General features: G+C 37.6%; 1 protein-coding gene across 6 annotated transcripts in view; it reads left to right on the forward strand.

Moving 5' to 3' along the window:
• DSE (dermatan sulfate epimerase) overlaps positions 1–23,608 on the forward strand; it is a 99,953-nt gene that overhangs the window by 55,110 nt on the left and 21,235 nt on the right. For 5 of the 6 annotated variants that reach the window (XM_047860753.1, XM_047860749.1, XM_047860751.1 and 2 more), the window contains 2 exons: positions 16,336–16,589; positions 21,100–21,339. In XM_047860753.1, coding sequence (XP_047716709.1) covers positions 16,336–16,589; positions 21,100–21,339 — 494 coding nt within the window. Of the gene's footprint in view, positions 1–16,335; positions 16,590–21,099; positions 21,340–23,608 lie in introns of those variants that run through there. The other variant, XM_047860754.1, reaches the window with a different exon arrangement.

The following is a 23,608-nucleotide window of genomic DNA, read 5'->3' on the forward strand; positions in this document are numbered from 1 at the left end:
GAAGCGTTTAGTTTTGATGTCCTATGTGCTTGTACTTTTGGTGTCAAATCCAAAATAGCCTTCCTAAGACCAGTATCAGAGAGCATTTTTGCTGTTTTTTTCCTAGTAGTTTTATGGTGTTAGTTCTTATGTTCAAGTTTGATCCATTTTGAGTTGATTTTTGTGTACAGTATAAGATAGAGATTCAGTATAGTTCCTTTGCGTGAAGCTCTCCAGTTTTCTCAACACCATCCATTGAAGACACTATTCTTTCCCTATTGTATATTCTTGTCTCTTCTGTCAGAAACGAATTTGCTGTATACGCATGGGTTTATTTCTGGGCTCTCTATTCTCCATTGGTCTATATGTCTGTTTTTATGCCAGGACAATACTGTCTGATTACTGTGGCTTTGTAATACTATTTGAAATCAGGAAGTGTGATGATGCCTCCAGCTTTGTTGTTCTTTCTCAAGACTGCTTAGTCTATTCAGTCTTTTGTGGTTTCCTATGAATTTTAGGATTTTTTTTTTCTATTTCTGTGAAAAATGCCTTTGGAATTTTGATGGGGATTGCATTGAACTTATGAGTGGTTTTGGATAGTATGGACATTTTAAACAAGATTAGTTATTTCAATTCATGAGCATGGGATAGTTCTCCATGTATTTGTATGTTCTTTAATTTCTTTCATCAATGTTTTATAATTTTCAGTGTTGAGATCACTTACCTGATTAAATTTATTCCGAAGTATTTTTTGATGCTATTATAAATGAGATGTTTTTCTTAATTTCTCTTTCTGATAGTTGTTAGTGTACAGAAACACAGCTGATTTTTATAAATTGATTTTGTATCTTGCAACTTTATTGAATTCACTTATTCTAACAGATTTGTTTGGTAGTTTTGTTTTTTTGGGTTTTTTTGTTTTTTGGGGGTTTTTTTTTGGTGGAATCTTTAAGTATCCCTAAAAGATACCTATAAAGTGTCCTTTATATAATATCATGTCATCTTTAAATAGAGGCAGCTTTACTTCCTTCTGATTTGGATACTCTTTCTTTTTTTCTTTTTCTTCCTTTTTTTTTTTTTTTTTTTTGTTTGCCTAATTGCTCTGGTTAGTACTTTTTTTTAAAATTTTTTTTAATGTTTGTTTATTTTTGAGAGAGAAAGACACACACACACAAAGTGTGAGTGGGTAAGGGGCTGAGAGAGGGAAACACAGATCCAAAGCTGGCTTCAGGCTCTGAGCAGTCAGCACAGAGCCCAGTGTGGGGCTCCAACTCACCAACTCAGATCATGACCTGAGCCGAAGTTGGACGCTTAACTGACTGAGCCACCCAGGCACCCTGCTCTGGCTAGTACTTCTGACATTACATTGAATAAAAATGGTGAGAATCGGCATCATTGTTTTGTACCTGGTCTTAGAGGAAAAGCTTCTAACTTTTCCCTGTTGAGTGTAATGTTAGCTGTGGGCTTGTCATATATGGCTCTTATTATGTTTAGGTATGTTCCTTTTATACCCAGTTTGTTGAACTTTTATGATAAAAAGATACTGAATTTAGTCAAATGCTTTTTCTTCATCTGTTGAAGTGATCATATGATTTTTACCTTCATTTTAGTAAATGTGGTGTATCACATTTATTGATTTTTACATATTGAGCCATCCTACATCCCTAAAATAAATCCTACTTGGTCATGGTGATGATCTTTTTAACGTGCCATTGAATTCGATTTGCCAATATTTTGTTGAGGATTTTTGAATCTATGTTCATCAGGGACATTGGCCTATAATTTTCTTTTTTTTACAATGTTCTTGTCTTCTGTTGGTATCAGGCTAATGCTGACCTCATAAAATGAGTTTGGAAGTATTCCATTCTCTTTTATTTTTTTGAAAGAGTTGGAACAGAATTGGTTTCAATTCTTTAAATGTTTGGAAGCATTCATCAGTGAAACTATCTAGTCCTGGACTTTTCTTTGCTGAGATCTTTTTGATTACTGATTAAATCTCCTTGCTAGTAGTTGGTCTGTTCAGATTTTCTGTTTCTTCATGGTTCAGTCTTGGTAGGTTGTGTATTTCTAGGAATTTGTCTATTCCTTTAGGTTATCTAATTTGTTGGTGTATAATAGTTCATAGTGATTTCTTTAAAAAAAATTTCTTTAATGTTTATTTTTGAGAGACAAAGGTGGGGGAGGGGCAGAGAGAGACAGAGAGACACGTGTACACAGAATCTGGAATAGGCTCCAGGCTTAGAGTTGTCAGTATAGCACAGAGCCCAATGCGGGACTCAAACTCATGAACCCCTGAGATCGTGACCAGTTCCAAAGTCTGACATTTAACCGACTGAGCCACCCAGGCACCCTGTTCATAGTAATTTCTTATGAGCCTTGGTATTTTTGTGTCATCAGTTGTAACATCTATCATTTCTGATTTTGAGTCTTCCTTGCTTTTTATTAGTCTAAAGGTTGGACAGTATTGTTTATCTTTAAAAAAAAAAAACGGCTCTTAGTTTCATTGATCTTTTCTATGGTCTTTTTATTCTGTTTTATTTATTCCTGCCTCATCTTCATTATTTCCATCCGTCCATTAATTTTGGACTTAATTTGTTCTTCTTCTAATTCCTTGAGATGTAAAGTTAGCTTGTTTATTGGGGAGCTTTCTTTTTTCTTAGTGTAGGTTTTTATCTCTGTGAACTTCCCTCTTATATTTTTATTTAAAAAATGTTTTAAGTTTATTTATTTTAAGAGAGAGCATAAGTGGGGGAGGAACAGAGAGAGAGGGAGAGAGGGAATCCCAAGCAGGCCCACAACTGTCAGCGTAGAGCCTGATGTGGGGCTCAAACTCATGAACCAGGAGATCATGATCTGAGCCAAAATAAAGAGTTGGCCACTTAACCAACTGAGCCACCTAGGCACCTCTGTGAACTTCCCTCTTAGAACAGTTTTTGCTGTATCCAATATGTTTTGGTATGTTGTGTTTCCATTTTCATTTGTCTCAAGGTGTTTTTTTATTTTCCTTTTGTTTTCATCTTTAACTCACTGGTTACTTAGGAGCATGTTGTTTAATTTCCATCTATAATTGATTTCCAGTTTTATACCATTGTGGTTGGAAAAGATGCTTACTGGTCCAGCTCCTGGGTGGCTCAGTCATTTAAGCATCTGACTTGGGCTCAGGTCATGATCTCGTGGTCCATGAGTTCGAGCCCTGAGTCGGGCTCTGTGCTGACAGCTCAGAGCCTGGAGCCCGCTTCAGATTCTGTGTCTCCCTCTCTCTCCACCCCTCCCCCATGCACACTCTGTCTCTCTCTCTTTCAAAAATAAACATTTGAAAAAAGAAAAGATGCTTACTATGATTTCAATTTTCTTAAATTTATTAAGAGTTGTTTTGTGACCTAACATATGATCTATGCTGGAGAATGTTCCACATGGGCTTGAGAAGACTGTGTATTCTGTTACTGTTGGATGGAATGTTTTCTAGATGCCTATGTGGAGTCATCTGGTCTAATGTGTAGTTTAAGTACAATTTTCCTTCCTGATTTTTTTTTGTCTGGATGATCTATTCATTGTTGAAAGTGGGGTATTGAAATTTCCTACTATTACTGTATTGCTGTTCATTGCTGATTACTGTATTGCTAACGATCTGTTAATATTTGCTTTATACATTTAGGTGTTTCTACGTTAGGTGCATACTTATAAATGTTATATCATCTTGGTGAATTGACTCCTTTATCATTATGTATCGACCTTCTTTGTCTCTTGTGACCATTTGAGGCATCAGCACAGAGCCTGACGCTCTGAAACAGTGAGATTATGACCTGAGCTGAAGTCAGGACACTTAACTGATTGAGCCACCCAGGCACCCCGATAACTTTACTTTTAACACATACAAAAGCTCTACATTTTTACACTCTTCCCCACCACATTTTATGTTTTCGATGTCAAAATTTACATTTCTTTACCCCCATTTACATTTTTAAATATTGTGCATCTATGGGGCGCCTGGGTGGCGCAGTCGGTTAAGCGTCCGACTTCAGCCAGGTCACGATCTTGCGGTCCGTGAGTTCAAACCCCGCGTCGGGCTCTGGGCTGATGGCTCAGAGGCTGGAGCCTGTTTCTGATTCTGTGTCTCCATCTTTCTCTGCCCCTCCCCCATTCATGCTCTGTCTCTCTCTGTCCCAAAAATAAATAAACGTTGAAAAAAAAATTTTTATAAAAAAAATATTGTGCATCTATTAAAAAATTATTATATAATTATTTTTTGTGTTCTTTTAAAATTTATACTAAAGTTCTAAGTGATTTACTCACAACCATTACAACATTAGAGTATTCTGAATTTGGGTATATATTTATTTTTACCTGTGAGTTTTATACTTTCCTATGTCTTCATGTTAGTAATTAGCATCCTTTCGTTTCAACTTGAAGAATTCCCTTTAATACTTCCTGTAAGGCTGGTTAGTGGTGATGAGCTCCTTCAGCTTTTGTTTTGGTTAGCTTTATCTCTTCTTCATTTCTGAAGGATGACTTTGATGGGTAGAGTATTTTTTGATTGGCAGGGTCTTTGTTGTTGTTGTTGTTGTTGTTGTTGTTGTTAGTATTATTATTAAAACATTTTGAATATGTCATCCCACTCCCTTCTGACCTGAAAGGTTTCTGCAGATAAATCTGCTCATAGGGGGTCTCCTAAGTATGTTAACGACTTACTTTTCTATTGCTACTTTATGATTCTTTCTTTATCTTTTATTCTTGACAATTTAAATGTATCTTGTGGGTCTCTTTAGATTCATCTTTTTTTAACCCTTTGAGCTATCTGTATCTGGATGTCTGTTCATTTCTCCCCCAGTTTAGCCATTATTTCTTTGAATAAACTTCTGTCCCTTTCTCCCTTTTTTCTTTCTGATACCCCTATAATGTTTCTATTGGTCCTCTTCATAGTGTCCTTTAAGTCCCTTAAGCTATCTTTCCTTTTTTTCTTTTTTTTCTTCTCTGGCTGGATGAATTCCACTACCCTGTCTCTACGTTTACTGTTCCTTTTTTCCACTTGAGCTAGTCTGCTGATGAATCCTTCTATCAAATTTTTTGGTTTCATTGTTATATTTTTCAGCCCTGTGATTTCCATTTGGTACTTTTAATATTTTCTTTTTGTTGAAATGCTTACTTATTTCATACATTGCCCTCCTGACTTTGGTAAACATCTTTATGACTATTATTTTAAACTCTCTATCAGGCAAGCATTCATCTGTATTTCATTAAGATTGCTTCCTAGAGATTTACCTCATTCTTTTGGGGAACATATTGCCCTGTTTGTTCATTTCGTTTTGAATCAAATCCCAAACATTCATTTCACTTTAGTATTTATTTGACATATATTTAATTTGAAATATTTGAAACATTTACATAGTTCACAATGTGCCATATCAGAATCCTATTACATACGATCCTTGAGAAAACAACCTTATACATATGTGCTTTTGTCTTTGTGGAGCTGTATTTCTGTAAGTAATAGAAGTAGGTCAAAAGATAAAATGTTTATATAATGTTGTTAAATTATTGCTAAACTCTACCCTATAGGATTTGTACTATTTTGCACCTCTAACAGCATTTTGACAGTGACCTCATTTCTCTACAGCTTTTACTAGAGTGTTTGTCATAGTTTGATATTTTACTAATCTGGATGTTACCTTATTGTTGATTTAATTTACATTTCTTTTATTGTGAGATGAGAATTTGGGAGGGCACATATATTTGCCTTTCTTTTTTGTTAACTGTCTTGTCTTCTGTTCATTTTTCTAATGACATTATGATTTTTTTTTTTTATTTTAAGAGTCTTTTGTATGTTTGGATAAGTGTAGTTGTATTCAAGATATATGATGCAGGTATTTTTTCCCAATTTCTTATTTGTGTTTGACTTTGCTTGTGGTATTTTTTTCCCCTATGCAAAAGTTCTTTTTAAAGTTCTATATGGCCAAAACGATCACTTTATTTTTCTGTGCTTTCTGTTTTTGAGTCATGGTTGGAAAGGTTTTCCTTCCTTAGGTCACAAAGGAATTCATCCATTTTTTCTTCTAAGAGTACTGTGATTTCATGTTTTACATTTAGAGGCCTAATTTATTTAGAGTTTATTTTGTTGTATTCCATGAGGTTTGGATTCAGTTTTATCTTTTTTCAAATGACTGTCCAGTTGTTCCAAGAAACTTGTTTAAAGATACTTCTTTTTCCTGTTGATTTTTGATGCCACCTTTATCATGTGCCAAATTTCCACATTTCTGTTTTGCTTCATTTGTGTGTCTTTCTGTTCATATGTCAGTACCACTCTGTTTTGATTAGTGAAGCTTTAGAGCATGTTTTCTTCTCTGCTGAGCTAGTTACCCTCCATCATTGTTCTTTTAATTGACCTCCTTGGCTATTCTTGCATGCTTAATTTTTGTAATCAAGTTGACGATTTTAAGGCATTGTTTCTTACATGATCGTTGTATGCTTGCATAGTCATTGACTGAAGCAATGACGCAATAAGCTGTCCTGCTGAACCCTTTGAAACGTATTTTACATTGTTAACGTATAAATGTGTATGTGTGTAACATGTAAGTGTGTTTCTACTTATAAAATACCAAGATACTTTTTTAAATGTGCAAAAATCATTCGAATAGACTTTGTGAACAATATAGGCAAGTCTGTGTTATTCTCTCCTATTCTTTGTAGGTTTCACAGTTTTTCCATTATAATGGGTTCTTTGATAGTTTCTCATTAGAATTTGATAGGTAAGGACTAGGGTCCTTTGAGCTCTGCCATTCCAATGAAACAGAGGTCTTGTTATCAAATTCGAATCATCTTGCCTATCATGTTTCTCCGCCTTATCTTTTCAGGCTGGACACTAGCCCAGGCTGGACACTAGCCCACTGGTCAGCTAAAAGGGATTTCAATCATAAAAGCTACTTGATTCTATTTAAATAGATTATGCTTGGATGGCACACTTGGATGTTTGGTTAAGACTTGTGTCAGTGAACTAAACATTGGAATAATGGCATAGCAGTGCCTTTTCCCATTTAACAACACTATTCATTTAGCTTGGTATATTTTGACATTCAAATTAATTAATTTTCTCTACACATTATTTAGAATATTTTTTTAAGTAAAAAAGAATATTCTCTTTAATTTCTACTTTCACATAAGTGATTCCTCAATATTCTGCTTGAGTGAAGCCAACCTAAACTAAATTTTTGTATTTTAGATTTTAAAATTTGGGATACTGAATTCTCATCTTTAAAATGAAATTAAGTGGTAATGTTTTGCTGTACTGAATCTAGTAATTTAATGAATATAGAAATACAGATAGTGGGAGAAAATGTCTTTTATTTTTTAGGGGTGATAAGATATTTTTCCTGAAGATCTCTTAATGTATATATATTCCTTCCAGCAATACTTTTTACCAAGTAGGGAATAAAGTAGATGTTAAAAAGGAAGCTCACTGACCATTTCTGTTTATTGTAGCCCTGTCCTGCTTAAGGGGCTAAAGGTTCTGAGCATGCAAGTTCAGGCCCACTATCCCCTTCACCAACCGTACCTGGAGTAGAATATTGGGAGCCCCAGGCTCAGTGGATGTCTGTGGAGAGAGAAAGAGTTGTTTCAGGCATTCTTCATGATTGGTATCTCATGTTCCTTGGGTGGGTGTTGAGCAACCATATGGACACAGAATCATGGTATCTCTTCTAATGTCTGCCTTTTTCCCCCCACATTTCTTGCCTTGTATCTGCCTTGGTGTCATGAAAATGGCAGGACTTGGAACCCTGTAATGTATTTCAGCCTAAGTGCCCTTCTGCCTCGCTCTTGGTAGGTCTGTTAACTCTAGCACTTTCTTCTGGCCGGGTTCTTATTGCAAACTTGGTGACTTTTCTTTGAAAGCACTGTGCTTTTCCTCACAAAGAAGTAAAATGATTCTAGATTCAGATGATCTTGGATGCCATTCTTGGCTCCACCATTTAACTTAACTGTGTGATCTTAAGCATGTAATTTTCCTGTCTCTAAATACTACTTTTACAGCTTATAAAATGGACATGTAATACCTAATGTGAGTTTTGAAGATGAGATGAAATAAAGTACATAAAGGGCTTGGCACATGCCATGTGCTTAATATGAAGTACAACATCTCTGTTTCCTCCCAGTTATAAATAGTGAATTTTGCTTGATGATGCAAATGCCACTCTTAGGCACCTGATCAAACACTTGGAATATGGACACCAAGGCAGGCCAGAATTTAGCTGAATGTGCCCCTTGGATACCTGGCCACCCACTCAGAGGCCCCCACATCAAGTCTCTCTAAATTCCAGGTTTATTCTGCTCTCCTTGGAAAGTCACTGTCGAGGCCCCAATGTGCTTCACAGGCAAGGCCACATGGCTTAGAAATCCACTTCCTTTGGCTAAATTTTATAGGAATAACTTACGATATTTAATGTATTACTGACATTTAACATTCATAGTTAGTTTTCATGTTTAACTTACGGAAGGAAAAAAGATGAATCACAGCTGCCATTAGTCATGTTTTAAAAACAGTGGTACTACATGACTCTCCTAACTTATTGGAAGTTGTTTCTAAGCACACAAAGGCAATTGATTGAAAACTGAATGACTTTCTATCAGATTGCTGTCTTCAGGGTGCTTTTAGAGTGAATAGACTAATTTACATCTTAAGGTAGAATTGACCTTATTTTGGCATATTTGGGTGTGTGACCCAGGGCACACAGTAGGCAGAGGTGTGGCTAATATACAGTAGACACAACAGCCATGAAGCTGGTAAAAGTGAAGTTGGTACTGCTCCAGCCTGTAAAGTTTACCCTTGGGAATAATTTCTGAAGTGTTCATTGCTATGTTCTACATTTAAATTCCTAATTATTTTAAAGCTTCTTTCATTTTTCTTAAATTTATATTGCTATAAATATCAAGTGTCTAAAACCAGATTCTGTTAACATAAAAAGAAATTTTTTTTAGTGTTTATTTTTGAGAGAGAGAGAGAGACAGACAGAGCAGGAGCGGGGGAGGGGCAAAGAATCTAAAGCAGGCTCCAGGCTCTGAGGGGTCAGCACAGAGCCTGACATGGGGCTCGAACTCGTGAACTGTGAGATCGTGACCTGAGCCGAAGTTGGATGCTTAACCGACTGAGCCACCCGAAAGCCCCTAAGCCAGATTTTTTAACATGAATCTTCTGTATGAATTTACTAAATATTTTATAGGTTAATAAAACTAAATGTTACCTCAAAATGAGAAAAAGGATTGTTTTTGAGTTCTGCTTTTTGTAAAAGCTAAACAAGCAGTAGAGCTTCATTTAAACATGCTTATAAAAATGTATAAATTTGCCTATACCATGGATCAAATCATGACCTTCAAGATATAGTTACATAGGGAAAAGTATGACATAAAATTGTTAGGCTGTAAAATGTGCTAGAAAACAGGACTAATAACCATGATAACATTGTAAAGGGAGTTACGAGTTGTCCCATTGTTTCTAGTATTTATTTTTTCTATACTATTGATTCATTTAAATAAATATCAGTGATTTTTTGACCCCTCTTAGATTTTAAACACCAAACTTCTGTTATTCCAAGCATTTACCTTAACAGTATTTGTGTAAATGAAATAACATAAAAGTATTCTGTGACCCTTGTAATACTAAATGTTAATCTTTTCACAGATGGTTATTTTGAAAGACTATGTATCTAGTAGAGCTATAAGAAAAAAATGTAAATGCAGTCATTTGATCATAAATCTATAGAAATAAAAATAGATGCCAATATTATTATTAAGCTTCTTTTTACTCGTTTTACCAAGTGAACTGTCCAATTTTAAGTATGACTTCTTAGAATGCCCACTGTACTCTGTGCATAATAGATGGTTCAAAAGGCGTTTATGATAATGGAGGCAGTCTGTTCATATAAAACTATTATAAAAATTTGGATCAATGAAGCTATTGCATTTTGGAAAGATTTTTATGCCACTTTTCTTCCTTTTGTAGCCATCTTGATTCATGGAAGCAGCGCATCTTGATAACCTCTGTTCCTCTCCTCACCAACACCGTACCCCCAACCTAGGCCATTGATAGTTCATTTTTGGGTTCATATCCTTCTGTTTCACATAAATTCGCTTAAACTTATCTCTGAAAGTGGTCTAGGCAGCTTTTTAAAAACTTTTTAGAGTCAGAACTCTTTTACACTCTTAAAAATTAATGAAAACATCAAAGAGCTTTGTGAAGACTATACCTATTGATATTTACTATATTAAAAATTAAAGCTGAAAGATATTTAAAATATGTATGCGTTCATTTTAAAGGTTCATTTTTTTTTCCTTTTAGGGTGAGCGGTCCATTTTGTATTAACATTAACATAATTTTAGGAAGAAATAACTATACTTTTTTAAAACAAAGCATTTAGCACGAAAGAGATCTTGGTTGCTCATTCTTGCAGATTTTTCATGTCTGCTGTATTCAGTCTGTCGCAGTGTGGTGTTTTGGTTTCTATATATGAAGAAAACACAACCGCTTCATATCAATATGTGCTTGAAAAGGACAGAGTTTTTAAGAATCTTTTCAGAAAATTATGGACATTCTTTGATTCTATACTAGAACTTGACGAGTAGTAGTTGCATAAAAGTTGGTTTTAAATGGACTCTGATTCATAAAAGTATGGGATCTGAAGCCATGTTAATGAACTCCCATCTTTTAATTAGTAGACTAATCCATTGGTAGATTTTGCACGTCCAGGGGATCTTTTATCTGCGCATGGTTTTATAATACCTTGCCTTTTTTATTTTGAATGTTTGCTTGCTGAGTTATTCCAGTCTTCCAAGTGTTGATGTATTTAGTTATACAGTATAAAAATAAATCACATATGTTATTACTGACCTCATCAGAAAAACTTTTATGTATTGGTAAACTCTTAAGTACATGGTAGATACACGTTTTCTAAAATTCTTATTTTCTCTTGGAAGCTCCAATTTAGTCATTGGCAGCAAAGGCTTTCAATTTTCTTTGAGCCGGCAGGCTTCTTCATCTTCAAGAAAACTTCCACTTAAATACCTAAGTCTAAATAATTGCAATTTGTCAGTTTGTCATTTTCTCACATAAAAATGATGTTTCATGGAAAAAAAAAAAAAGGAGCTACTTCAGCTCTTAATGCATAGTTTCTTTTCGTTGTGATAGTTACTGCACTTTGGTGTCCACTGTGCTTTTTACATAGTTTTCATTTCATCACACAGAATATGGAAAAGAGATATACTCAAAGATTTGAGATTTGATAAAATTAATAATCTTCACACTTTATCAAGGATATTCTTTTTTAAAAATTTTTTTAATGTTTATTCATTTATTTATTTATTTAAAAAAAATTTTTTTTCAACGTTTATTTATTTTTGGGACAGAGAGAGACAGAGCATGAATGGGAGAGGGTCAGAGAGAGAGGGAGACACAGAATCGGAAGCAGGCTCCAGGCTCTGAGCCATCAGCCCAGAGCCCGACGCGGGGCTCCAACTCACGGATCCCGCGAGATCGTGACCTGGCTGAAGTCGGACGCTTAACCGACTGCGCCACCCAGGCGCCCCTAATATTTATGTATTTTTGAGGGAGAGAGAGAGAGCACAAGCAGGGGAGAGGCAGAGAGAGGGGGAGACAGAGAATCCCAAGCAGGCTCCAAGCTGTCAGCACAGAGCCCAAAGCGGGGCTCAAACTTGCAAACTGTGGGATCGTGACCTGAGCCTAAGTCAAACACTTAACTGACTGAGCCACCCAGGTGCCCCCTTTATCAAGAATATTCTTAAGTGAAACTGGCCTATGTGTGTGTCTGTGTGTGTAGCTTAGAGTTCATGACAGTATGCAGAATCAGGCAAGGATTGCTAGAGCAGTTTGGTACCTCTGCTGGACTCTTGCTTAAGGTGCCAGTGTTTTTAACCTGTAAGTACTGTGGCACCATCAGTGCAAATGTCAGCATATAACGTATTTGTATTATCGGGAAACTAATTTTTACTTGAGGATTTCCTCAAAGAGTCTCTAAGGCCCTGGAGATCCATGGACCTTACTTTAAGAATGGCCCGTAAGGGAAGAAGGTATACTTTATAAAAAGAGGGCTACAGTAAACATTTCTCTAACCCCCCTCTTAACTGACTCGCCAGTGAAATTAGCCTCCATTCCTTGTGTCATCTGGCAGCAACTCTCACAAAATGCTGAATGTCAAGGTTGGCCAGCTGTCCTCTGCTATGTCCATTCATCTCTGTTCCCACCAGCAGAGTGAAGTGTTTTTGCAAATACCAGTTGTATTCTCAAATGACTTTATGCCAATGCCATCAATACTTTAGTTACACAATTTTAATATTATGTGAGTAAGTAGGAGTTCAAAAAGAAAAAACTTAGTGTTTCTAAAACTAACTTAAATGCTTTGGAATGACTTACTGTAAAAGATTGCTATCATATAATTTACTGTGGATGAGATTTGTAAAAGGTTAGGGAAAAACATGCAAATCTGGAAGGATTCTGCATTCCTTCACAAATATCTTTGATTTCTATATTATAAAGAAACTAAAGCTTGCAATTAGGATGATGTGTTGTGTGTGTTCTTTGCAGGAAAGAACAATGAAACCAATCTTTAGACTCACATTTTTAAAAATTTTTTATTTATTTACTTATTTTTTTTAATTAAAAAAAAATTTTTTTTATTTGACGTTTATTTATTTTTGAGACATAGAGAGACAGAGCATGAACGGGGCGGGGGGGGGGGGGGGTCAGAGAGAGAGGGAGACACAGAATCTGAAACAGGCTCCAGGCTCCAAGCTGTCAGCACAGAGCCCGATGCGGGGCTCGAACTCACAGACTGTGAGATCATGACCTGAGCCGAAGTCGGTCGCCCAACCGACTGAGCCACCCAGGCGCCCCTCACATTTTTTTTTTAAAAAAGGCTTTTATCTCACCTTCAAAAGATTAATGAATGTATGTACATACGGATATGTTAAGCTGAAGTAAAATTCATAAATTAATACCTGTATCTTTTTTTTTAATGATTCACCACTTAACCAACTTTTCCAGTAGATTTGCTGACCAGTAGTGAGAGTCACATTGAATCAGATAGTTACTTTGCGGCTATCCATGTGCTAGAAGCAAATTTCCTTTGGTTTCCATGATAGTAAAATATGCTCTCTCCCATCATTGCACTTTGAATCTGTGGCTGGGTCAAATTGTATTGGTAAAGTATTTAGATAACCTTTTAGAAATATAACTCTTACAGGTCAGATTTCATAATGATACAGTGATGAGCCGGATGGTATCAGCTTTTTTTTCAAAGTCAGTATACTAGCATTTTGTTGAGTTGGGAACTGCCTGGAATAAGCAAGTATATGGGGGCATCTTGGGGATTTCATAGTTTGCCTAATTTCATAAATTGCATAATAATACTTCCTGAAGGATGAGAATTATAATAATAAGTGTTCTTTGATCTACAAAAATAAGTTCCCTGGTCAATCAGATGTGTCAGGATTGGGGCGATGGTAGCGGTTCACTGATGTCAGCTCTACCATGGCCAGGTACGTATGTTGTCGTTAATAGATGCATCGTGACATGGTGCAGAGACAGGGGCTGGGAAACAAATGGCCTGGACTCTCTGCCTGGCTTGCTTAGCAACCACCAGGAGTCAGTGAAGACTGTGCTCCTAACTCCCTAACAGTGAGCTTGCAGGATAAGTTGTTTTCCCTGGAAGTGGAGGGTTCATTCATACTCTTCACACTGTTAACAGTGTGGCCTGGTTTTGTAGGCCTGTTCCTTCTTTTTTCCTTTTTTTCCAAAAATGTTTACTGAGTATCTGCGGTGTGTCAGACACTGTTGTAGGGTTAGGGATCCTATAGTGAATACAATAGAGGCAAAAATAAAACCCTGCACTTGTAGAACTTAACACCTGGTAGAGGATACATATACACATACATATACATGTACATGTACATACGCAATCACACATACATACATGTATACATACACAAATGCTAAGAGGACAAAAAAAGTGACAAAGGGAAATGAGATACTGTTAGTTGGAATTCTGCAAGGTGACCATAGAAGGCAACATTAAGATCATGTCTTTTTTTTTTCTTTTTTTTTTCTTTTTTTTTTTCAATATATGAAATTTATTGTCAAATTGGTTTCCATACAACACCCAGTGCTCATCCCAAAAGGTGCCCTCCTCAATACCCATCACCCACCCTCCCGTCCCTCCCACCCCCCATCAACCCTCAGTTTGTTCTCAGTTTTTAACAGTCTCTTATGCTTTGGCTGTCTCCCACTCTAACCTCTTTTTTTTTTTTCCTTCCCCTCCCCCATGGGTTCCTGTTAAGTTTCTCAGGATCCACATAAGAGTGAAAACATATGGTATCTGTCTTTCTCTGTATGGCTTATTTCACTTAGCATCACACTCTCCAGTTCCATCCACGTTGCTACAAAGGGCCATATTTCGTTCTTTCTCATTGCCATGTAGTACTCCATTGTGTATATAAACCACAATTTCTTTATCCATTCATCAGTTGATGGACATTTAGGCTCTTTCCACAATTTGGCTATTGTTGAGAGTGCTGCTATAAACATTGGGGTACAAGTGCCCCTATGCATCAGTACTCCTGTATCCCTTGGGTAAATTCCTAGCAGTGCTATTGCTGGGTCATAGGGTAGGTCTATTTTTAATTTTCTGAGGAACCTCCACACTGTTTTCCAGAGTGGCTGCACCAGTTTTCATTCCCACCAACAGTGCAAGAGGGTTCCTGTTTCTCCACATCCTCTCCAGCATAAGATCATGTCTTTCATACAAACTCCTAAAAGAAGGCTATAGTCTAGAGGAAGTGGTCTCTCAGGACATTTTTATGTGTGCAAAGAGAGAGAGAATCTTAAGCAGGCTCCATGGTCAGCCCAGAGCCTGATGTGGGGCTTGAACCCATCATCTTGGGATCATGACCTGAGCCGAAATCAAGAGTTGGCCGCTCAGCTGACGGAGCTGCTCAGGTGCCCCTTTCAGAACATTTTTAAGTATCCTTGTCCTGGGATCTCTGGGGTTTGCATGGGAGAAATACTGCATCTTAGTTTTCACGGACTCTAACTGAAATTTAGCATTTCTTCCAAATGATGTACATAGGTAACCGCTATAGTAATATTGGGAGAACTTGTAACTTTGTTGCAGAGAGATATTTTCGTGTCCCATTATAGGTATTGTAGACACTCTTGCTTATGCTCATCACGACTTATAAATTATGGTAGTTCCTATCTCTACTGTTAAATCTTGGTTTTTAGTGCCGTAATAAAGAAGCATAGAGATCGCAATTTTTAAAAACTCTGTATTAATAGTTAGATGTCAAAGTAATAGTTTTCCTTATATCCCTACGTATTCTATCTTATGAATTTTAGAGCGTTGAGAAAGAGGCTGAGGCTTCACCAGATTGCCAAGAGGTCAGGAGGTTCCTGGCATAGAAATATTAAGCTTTCATTTAATCCCCAATCGAGAATTTTCTTCAACCTCCCAACCATACAGCACTTCCTTCACTTGTGTCCTTCTCCTAGAGATTAGTCACATACATCTTGAGATGGTTTGGGCTTTCTGGATAGTTCCGTAGAATTGTGATTGTGAAAGATCCCTTTTAAAAAGCTTCCTCTGTAATGCGGGCCACACAGTATTAAAACACTTGCAGAATAATGTAGCAAGTTAAGCAGAAAGTTGGCTTCCTAGAAAGTGACGGTTTCATATTTCACAGGTCAGCTTTTACATTTCTCTGGAAGTTATTACTCAAAGGACCTAAAGGCAGTGCAGTTCATCTTAAGAGAAAGAACAAGATGTAGAAATCTGAGTTAGAATCAGTTCATTTCACTCACTTTAACTAGATTTCATAGGCTGTGATACCTTCACCTTGACCTGCCTATGGGAAATAAGATGGGATGTACAAGTTCCACTGGTTTGGCAAGGAAGCCCTAAGAATAAAACTGAGAACCTCTTACACAGGTAAAAAGGGGAGGGTGAGTATTGGTGAAATGGGTACTCCTGAGAATTTTGCCCTGCCACTACATGTTATATGCCTTAGATCTCTTTGACCATATCCTTCTACCTCTCGTCGAAAGTAAAAAGTCAAAAGTAAAAATTCTCAACATCTTGATGTTGCCAGAAATCTAAGAGAAAAAAAATCATTTGTTCTGTAATTTTCCCATGAGATGAGCCTTATGCTTGTGTCTACTGTGGAAGGAAGCTAATTGTGAGGCACTAAACCTCTTGGATTGTGTCTTCAGTGGTGCCCTTTCCTTCTAAGAAACAGATACTCGAAAAGTGGGATGAACGCTCTAAGACCCTTGCACTCAGTCACGTGGTTGATTTTCCTCTGCAGGCTGGTGAAAGACGCTCCTTGGGATGAAGTCCCGCTTGCTCACTCCCTGGTTGGTTTTGCCACTGCCTATGACTTCTTGTACAACTACTTGAGTAAGACACAGCAGGAGAAGTTTCTTGAAGTGATTGCCAATGTCTCGGGATATATGTATGAAACTTCATACCGAAGAGGATGGGGATTTCAATACCTCCACAATCACCAACCCACCAACTGCATGGCCTTGCTCACGGGAAGCCTAGTTCTGATGAATCAAGGTGCGTGTGGACACAATCGAGGGGATGCCCAAGCCAATATCAGTCACAGTTGCCTTGAGAGCAGAGCATTTTTGTACCTAGCCTTAGTATATATGTTCATAGTCAGATCCCAACTAAGTTCATGAGATGAAGTAATACCTAGGACATCCCTTAGAGAATTGAGACACATCTCTTTCCTCATTTCTGCTAGTTATATTAGCCTGCAGGTTATTTACGTAAGGCTTCTGATTGTGCCAAGCCATATCCTTACAGCACACCGTCAGTGGTGAAAATTCATTTTCCCAGAGAATTTTGACAGTGAAGACAGCCATCCTGGATAAATGGAGTTTTTAGTTTTATTCATTCATTCATTCATTCATTCATTCAAATTTGTATTTAAATTGTAGTTAGTTAACATGCAGTATAATATTGGTTTTAGGAGTAGAACCTAGTGATTCAGCACTTAAACATAACACCCAGTGCTGTCTTCCATAATACCCGTCACCCATCTTACCCGTCTCCCACGTACGTCTCTCCTTCAACCCTCAGTTTGTTCCCTGTCTTTAAGAGTCTCTTGTGATTTCCTTCTCTCTCTCCCTTTTTATTTTTCTCCCTTCCCATATGTTCATCTTTTTAAAACCTAAGTGGGTGGTTTATTATTTGAAATGACTGTTCTTTGCAAATAGATGTCTATCATTACAACACTATTTTTTTTTCTCTAAAGACTTGAAACAACCAATCTAGATCATTTAGCTCAAATTTGGAAGTGACTTTTGTGGATCACATAGCTACTTTGCATTAACGTATTATGTAATTGCTGATACTACATTTTCTCTGCTTCTATAATTCTGACTTAATTACAACACCTGTGAAAGTCTACAAATGATTAAATAAGACTGTATTTAAGAAAAGCAGCCCTAAGATCACAGTGAATTATTAGGATACTAAATATATACTTGGAATAGGCAAATCTAACAGAACTCTTGACTACTTCCCCATGAGATTTAGTATGCATTTTGTAGATTATCCAACATCAGATTTCCTCAAGTCTAGCTTTCTCCCTTGTCTTACCAACCAGCCATCACTTTTAATTAGTCTTAGAGGAAAAGAAACTAACATTGCCTAAGCATATGACACGTGCTAATCCTTGTCTCTGTTTTATTTAATTATCGCACTAGCCATATAAGGTAGCTGGGATTTGGACCTAGTTCTGGCCAAACTCAAAGTTCACTCTCTTTCCATTACATTTTGTTGCCTCTCTTGGAATAGAGATTCAATTTATAGTAATTTAAGGAAAGCTTTAAGAGGGTAGAGTTTCATCCTAGCTCCCTTTGTCCCCTACTCTTACAAAAACAAACAAGATTTAAAAGATGAAAATGCAAATTAATTAATTAATTAAAAAAATGAAAGATTAAAATGCAAACCTTCAAAGTATTTATAAATCCCAATGCCTGTGGAATGACATCATCATGAAATGATGGAAGGAACCCAAGATGAGCTAGGTCTCAGCCCGGGTCCTTGGTTTTAGCCCAATATAGTGTTATTTCTTTATATAAATGTTTAGTTCTTTAGTAGCAGGAAGAGAGCTTACTTCTTCATTCTTTGTGGTAGATAAAATTGTTCCAGAAAGTATGCAGGCATCGAAAATACTGGTTCAGATTGGATCAAAATGTGTAGTTCTCCCCTGGCAGGAGTTTACATTGTGCATTTATTTTGTGATTACAGTTCTGGTTGCTCAGAACTATGGGATACAGTCTTACAGAACCCCCACATAGGCAGTGTACGCCTTTTTCTTTTAAGTTTATTTATTTTTGAGAGAGAGACAGCTGGGGAGGGGCAGAGGAGAAGGGCACAGAGGATCTGAAGTGGGCTCTGTGCTGATAGTAGAGAGCCCGATGCGGGGCTTGAACTCACAAACTGTGAGATCGTGACTTGAGCCGAAGTCGGAGGCTTAACCGACTGAGCCTTTCAGGTGCCCCAGCAGTGTACACATTTATGAGACGATTGGACAGACGAAGAGGTGAAATCTCTGGCCCTGCACATCTCAGTTAATAATCAGGCTTACAGTCCTGGCTTTGTTGGCATACCCACTACCTTTAGGGGCTACCTCACAGGCTGTTTCAACAATCCTGCGTCCTCCAGACCAGCCTCGGAGATACTGACTAGGTAGCTTAGTGTATCGGTAGTTCTCAGCAGACTCACATAAAAATCTCAAAAGTGGGAGAATTAGAACTCGGTGCACAGGGACCGCAAGATCACACATAAGCAGTTTACACATCAGTTGCAAAGAAGATAGATGTGAAATGTTTAAGTGATTATGCAATAGTTATAATAGCAACAGAGAATAAAGTAAGAGGTACCATGAAGCTATGGTTAAATATCAATTGAGTGTATTAAGTTTGAATTCAGGAAAACAGTCTTCTTTAGGTGGGTTAGAGAAGGTTCATAGAACTTTGAAAGATTGACAGGGTATGGATAATGAAAATAATGAAGCACATTCCAGGCAAGGTCTATATGGATGGTAGATAAACACAGAGCATAGCATCAGTAACAATCCCAGCGCCTCATATTGACAGATTTGAAGTTCACAAAGGTAGACATTGCCTCATGTCTCCTGAACAAGGTTGTTGTAAGGAAAAAATAAGGAAAAGCTAGGTAATGCGATATCAGGGAGCAGTAAGTTAGCAGGCCTGATTTTAAGCATCACATTAGTGTCTGGTTGGAGATGGTAGATATGGAGAAGAAAAAGATGATGACTGGAATTTTTATTTTTTTAATGTTTATTTATTTTAGAGAGAGGGCACGCAAGCAGGGGAGGGGCAGAGAGAGAGGGAGACAGAGAATCCGAAGCAGGCTCCGTGCTGGCGTATTTTGCCCCTGATGTGGGGCTCCAGCAGTCCTCGAACTGTGAGATCATGACCTGAGCCGAAGTTGGATGCTCAACTGACTGAGCCACCCGGACACCCCTGGAATTTTAAACCCTAATGATTAGAGAATGGAAACTGAAAACTCTCCAGAAGACTGGCATGTCAGGTGTAGAGCTGGATAGGAGGAGTCAATGTACAATTAACAGTCACCTCTGCAAAGCTGAGCCTGAGAACAGTGCTGCCCTCATGAGATGGGAGCCTGGTCCTGCATAGCCTAGGACCTTGGATTTAGGCTGGGGTCTGTGGTCCCGGGGCCCCTGGAAGCCCTCACCCCCAGCACATGTAGTAAGCTGTGGCAGTGTTTGGCACTGGTGATCACACACATGTCTGTGGGAGTGAAGCCACAAAACTCCATCCACATCAGGAGGCAATGAGCTTAATTTTATCCTCACTGGTTCTATGTTTTAAATATAAGCAAACAAAACAAACCTGAAATCTAAAGACCTAGGTTCAGATCAAAGTCCTGTTCACTTTTAGTCATGTGTCAGAGGTCTTGAACAAGGCAAGCTTTCTGTAATTTTGGAGTAACAATGCCTAATTGAATTGTTAAAAGGATTAAGTAAGATTGTGTTCAGTGCTGTGGAGATTACAAATGTTTTAGAAATGTGAGTTGTTACTGTTACCAAAATGCTAGCCTTGCAAGAATTATAGAAAACTAGCATTTTTGAGTCAAAAGAATTTTATAAAGTTCGTAGGCCTTTACTTTTCAGTTGCAGAAATTGAAAAATGTGACAGCTTGAGCGCTTGAACCAAATTTTGGACCTCATTTTAGGTAGGTTCAGAACTCCAAGTTGATTATTTTTACCATGAGATTGTCACTCCAATGGTCTCTCTACCCCGCTGTGCTGCCTTTTGAGATCCTCTGGAATCTAAAAGCACATGAAGAATGAGAAACTGTCTTTAATGACAGGACAAACTGAAGACTATCTGCTTAGGCTTTATCGTATTTGCAGCTTATTAAAAACCCTATAAAATAATGGTGCAAGTTGTATGAAGTATTAAGCTTCAAAAATATTTTCAAGTAGTAGTTTTTAAAAAACTTGAAGGAGTGCCCGAGGGGCTCAGTCCGTTGAATGTCCGACTTCAACTCAGGTCATGATGTCTCACTTAGTGAGTTCGAGCCCCACGTCAGGCTCTGTGCTGACAGCTCAGGGCCTGGAGCCTGCTTCGGATTCTGTGTCTCTCTCTCTCTGCCCCTCCCCCGCTCACACTCTGTCTCTTCCAAAAACAAATAGATATATTTTTTTTAATTTATAAAAATTGAATTAAATCTCAATATACAAGATCTTTACATATAGACATAAAGTTATCTTAGATGTGATGAGGTTTCAGTTTATTTAACAGCGGTACTCCTTTCAAGGTTTATCTTCATTTAATAAGGGACTTGTATTCAAGAACTTTTTAACCCACATCATGGACCCGACCCAAACCTAGATTAGCAGAATGCTGTTTGTAATGTTGACAAATGGAGTTTTGCAAAATGCCATTTGTAATATAAACTAGCCAGATGACTCAAAGGGTTTTATTCGGCTATCATTTTGCCAAATTTTGTTTATGCTTTATTAGAGCCATAGTGATTGTATCCGTGTGTTTTCATTCTTCAGGGTATCTCCAAGAAGCATACTTATGGACCAAACAAGTTCTGACCATCATGGAGAAGTCTCTGGTCCTGCTCCGAGAGGTGACGGATGGCTCCCTCTATGAAGGAGTTGCCTATGGCAGCTACACCACTCGATCCCTCTTCCAGTATATGTTTCTCGTTCAGAGGCACTTTGATATCAACCACTTTGGCCACCCATGGCTGAAACAACACTTTGCGTTTATGTATAGAACCATCCTACCAGGTACAGTGAGGAATCAGAAGTGGGAAAGTGGGAAAGCATTAGCTATTATGTTTGTTTCTGATTATGAAAATGGGCTAGATGAGGAGAAGAAATGTGAGGTTTGAGTCATATTGAGGTTAGACTTTTTGTCAAAAAAATAAAGAATTCAAGAGTTATGTATCACCAGAACATTCGGGGAATTAATGCGAGGATTTGTGACTTACACACTCTAAAACTTGGAGCATAATGGATCAGATGCAATTCATAGCCCCCATAGTACTTTTATTTTTGTAGATGTAAAACTTGGGTACGTATACAAATTACTTCTCATGAATCTTCACAAAATATAAACATTTATGATTACATGGTAATTTTCCTTGACGTATGATCATAACTTGAGTCTCTTTCATTTTTTAGTTTTTAGTTTTTATTTCTGAACTATATATATATTCAAAATGAAAGATTACACCTATGTATTTGCTGGAGCTTTGGTGTTTTCTTTAAACAGTTTATTGAAAAAAATTACATAAAAAATAAAAAAATGAATTGCTGTAAGGGCATCCGGGTGACTCAGTCAGGTCTGACTTCGGCTCAGGTCATGATCTCACGGTCTGTGAGTTCGAGCCTCACGTTGGACTCTGTGCTGACAGCTCAGAGCCTAGAGCCTGCTTTGCATTCTGTCTCTCTCTCACTCGCTCTCTCTCTCTCTTTCTTTCTGCCCTTCCCCTGCTCATGCTGTGTCTCTCTCTCTCTGTGTATGACTCAAAAATAAATAAACATTTGAAAAGTCAAAAAAAATGAATTGCTATAAAACTTCTAAATTCTGTGTTGCTATGTAGCTTGGGCTTCTAAGAGAACTGGCTCTAAAAACAGATGTATTTGATTCAAGAACGCATTCATTTCTAGGACAGCCTTATAACTCTCATTTCTAAACAAGACTAAGATGTTTGAAGAAGTTTAGGATGTAGATTTTCATCAGGATGGGGATTTTTTTTTTACCCCAGTGAAATGCAATTTTTAGATGGTGATTCTAGACCTCTAGTAAAAATCCAGTCTTTAAATCTTTTGCTCTGGTTGTTTACACATGAACTGAATAGTACTTCCATTATTGGATTAGTTATCTAGAAAACATTACAGAGCAAAAGAACCCTAAGATTCTTAAAGTTTAGTTGAGACTTAACATTCAGAACCCTATTGTTTCACTGCATATTCTTAGATAGAGGAGAGGTCTGTTTTGTAGTTTATCTTGATAAACAAAGGCCATCTAAAGCAAGGGATCTTGAAGAGGTCTCACTGCTTTGTAATTTGAGCTGAGATCTAGCAGCCAGCCGCATCACTGCTGTGAGCTGTGTCCCTGACTGCATCCTAAACTGGAAGACAGTATAAATACCTCTAAGAGAAAGATGCATGTATTTGTGCCAGTTAATCCAGCAAATCTTTATTAAACATCTACATGCCAGGCATTGTACAAGGCAGGGGATTCAAAGAGAAATAAAGCATATCATCTGCTTTCAGGGAATTCACAGATTAATAGAAGATTCAGAAGTCACATTTTATCATAAGACTTATTTGCAGTAGCATCTACGAAGCTGGTAGAAGTGAAAACACTAGCTGTAAATTCTGTAAATACAGTCATGGCATCTTTTTAGAAGGGATTGTGTGTTAAAAGTCAGCCTGTTCTCAACAGCATTTCTCTTTTTGTTCCCTCTACAATGTCTGTTCTAGTACCGTTTATTCCTGTCTGGCTCAGAGTTGCCTCCCATTCTTCAAGGACACCTGGATCATATCCAGTCTTACCTGCTTTTGTTTTGCTGACCTATTCCTGTATGATCTTTGCATTTTCTAACTTCCAGCAGTATGTATTAGCGGGCTCTTCCATGGGAATTGTTTTCTTCCTATAGAAATGGAGTTTCTCCCTTAAACCTTAACACTTCCACTTTATTGGGTGCAAGATTGAAGCACCTTCTGTCATTATCTTGGCGTAGAACGTGGGTTGAGTTGGTAAGAGAGCTGATGTTCATTCCAGGTTCTGCAGCTCACCATGCACCAGAGGATAGATAGCCTGTGTGTCTACGCAAATATAATTACACGTAGCATGGACATTGGAAAATGAGGAAGGGGGCCGTATACATACGCATTAGGAACTATGGCATTTCTGTTACCAATAATAAGCTGCCACATAACAGACACAAACTTGTACACAAGATTTGTGGAAGGGCTTCAGAGGGATTCTGATTAACTGGGCCTGATTAACCAGGAGTAAAGCCTGGACATTGTGTTTTTGGTTTTT

The sequence above is a fragment of the Prionailurus viverrinus genome, chromosome B2 (genome assembly GCF_022837055.1).
Source record: "Prionailurus viverrinus isolate Anna chromosome B2, UM_Priviv_1.0, whole genome shotgun sequence".
In the NCBI taxonomy this organism is placed as follows: domain Eukaryota; kingdom Metazoa; phylum Chordata; class Mammalia; order Carnivora; family Felidae; genus Prionailurus; species Prionailurus viverrinus.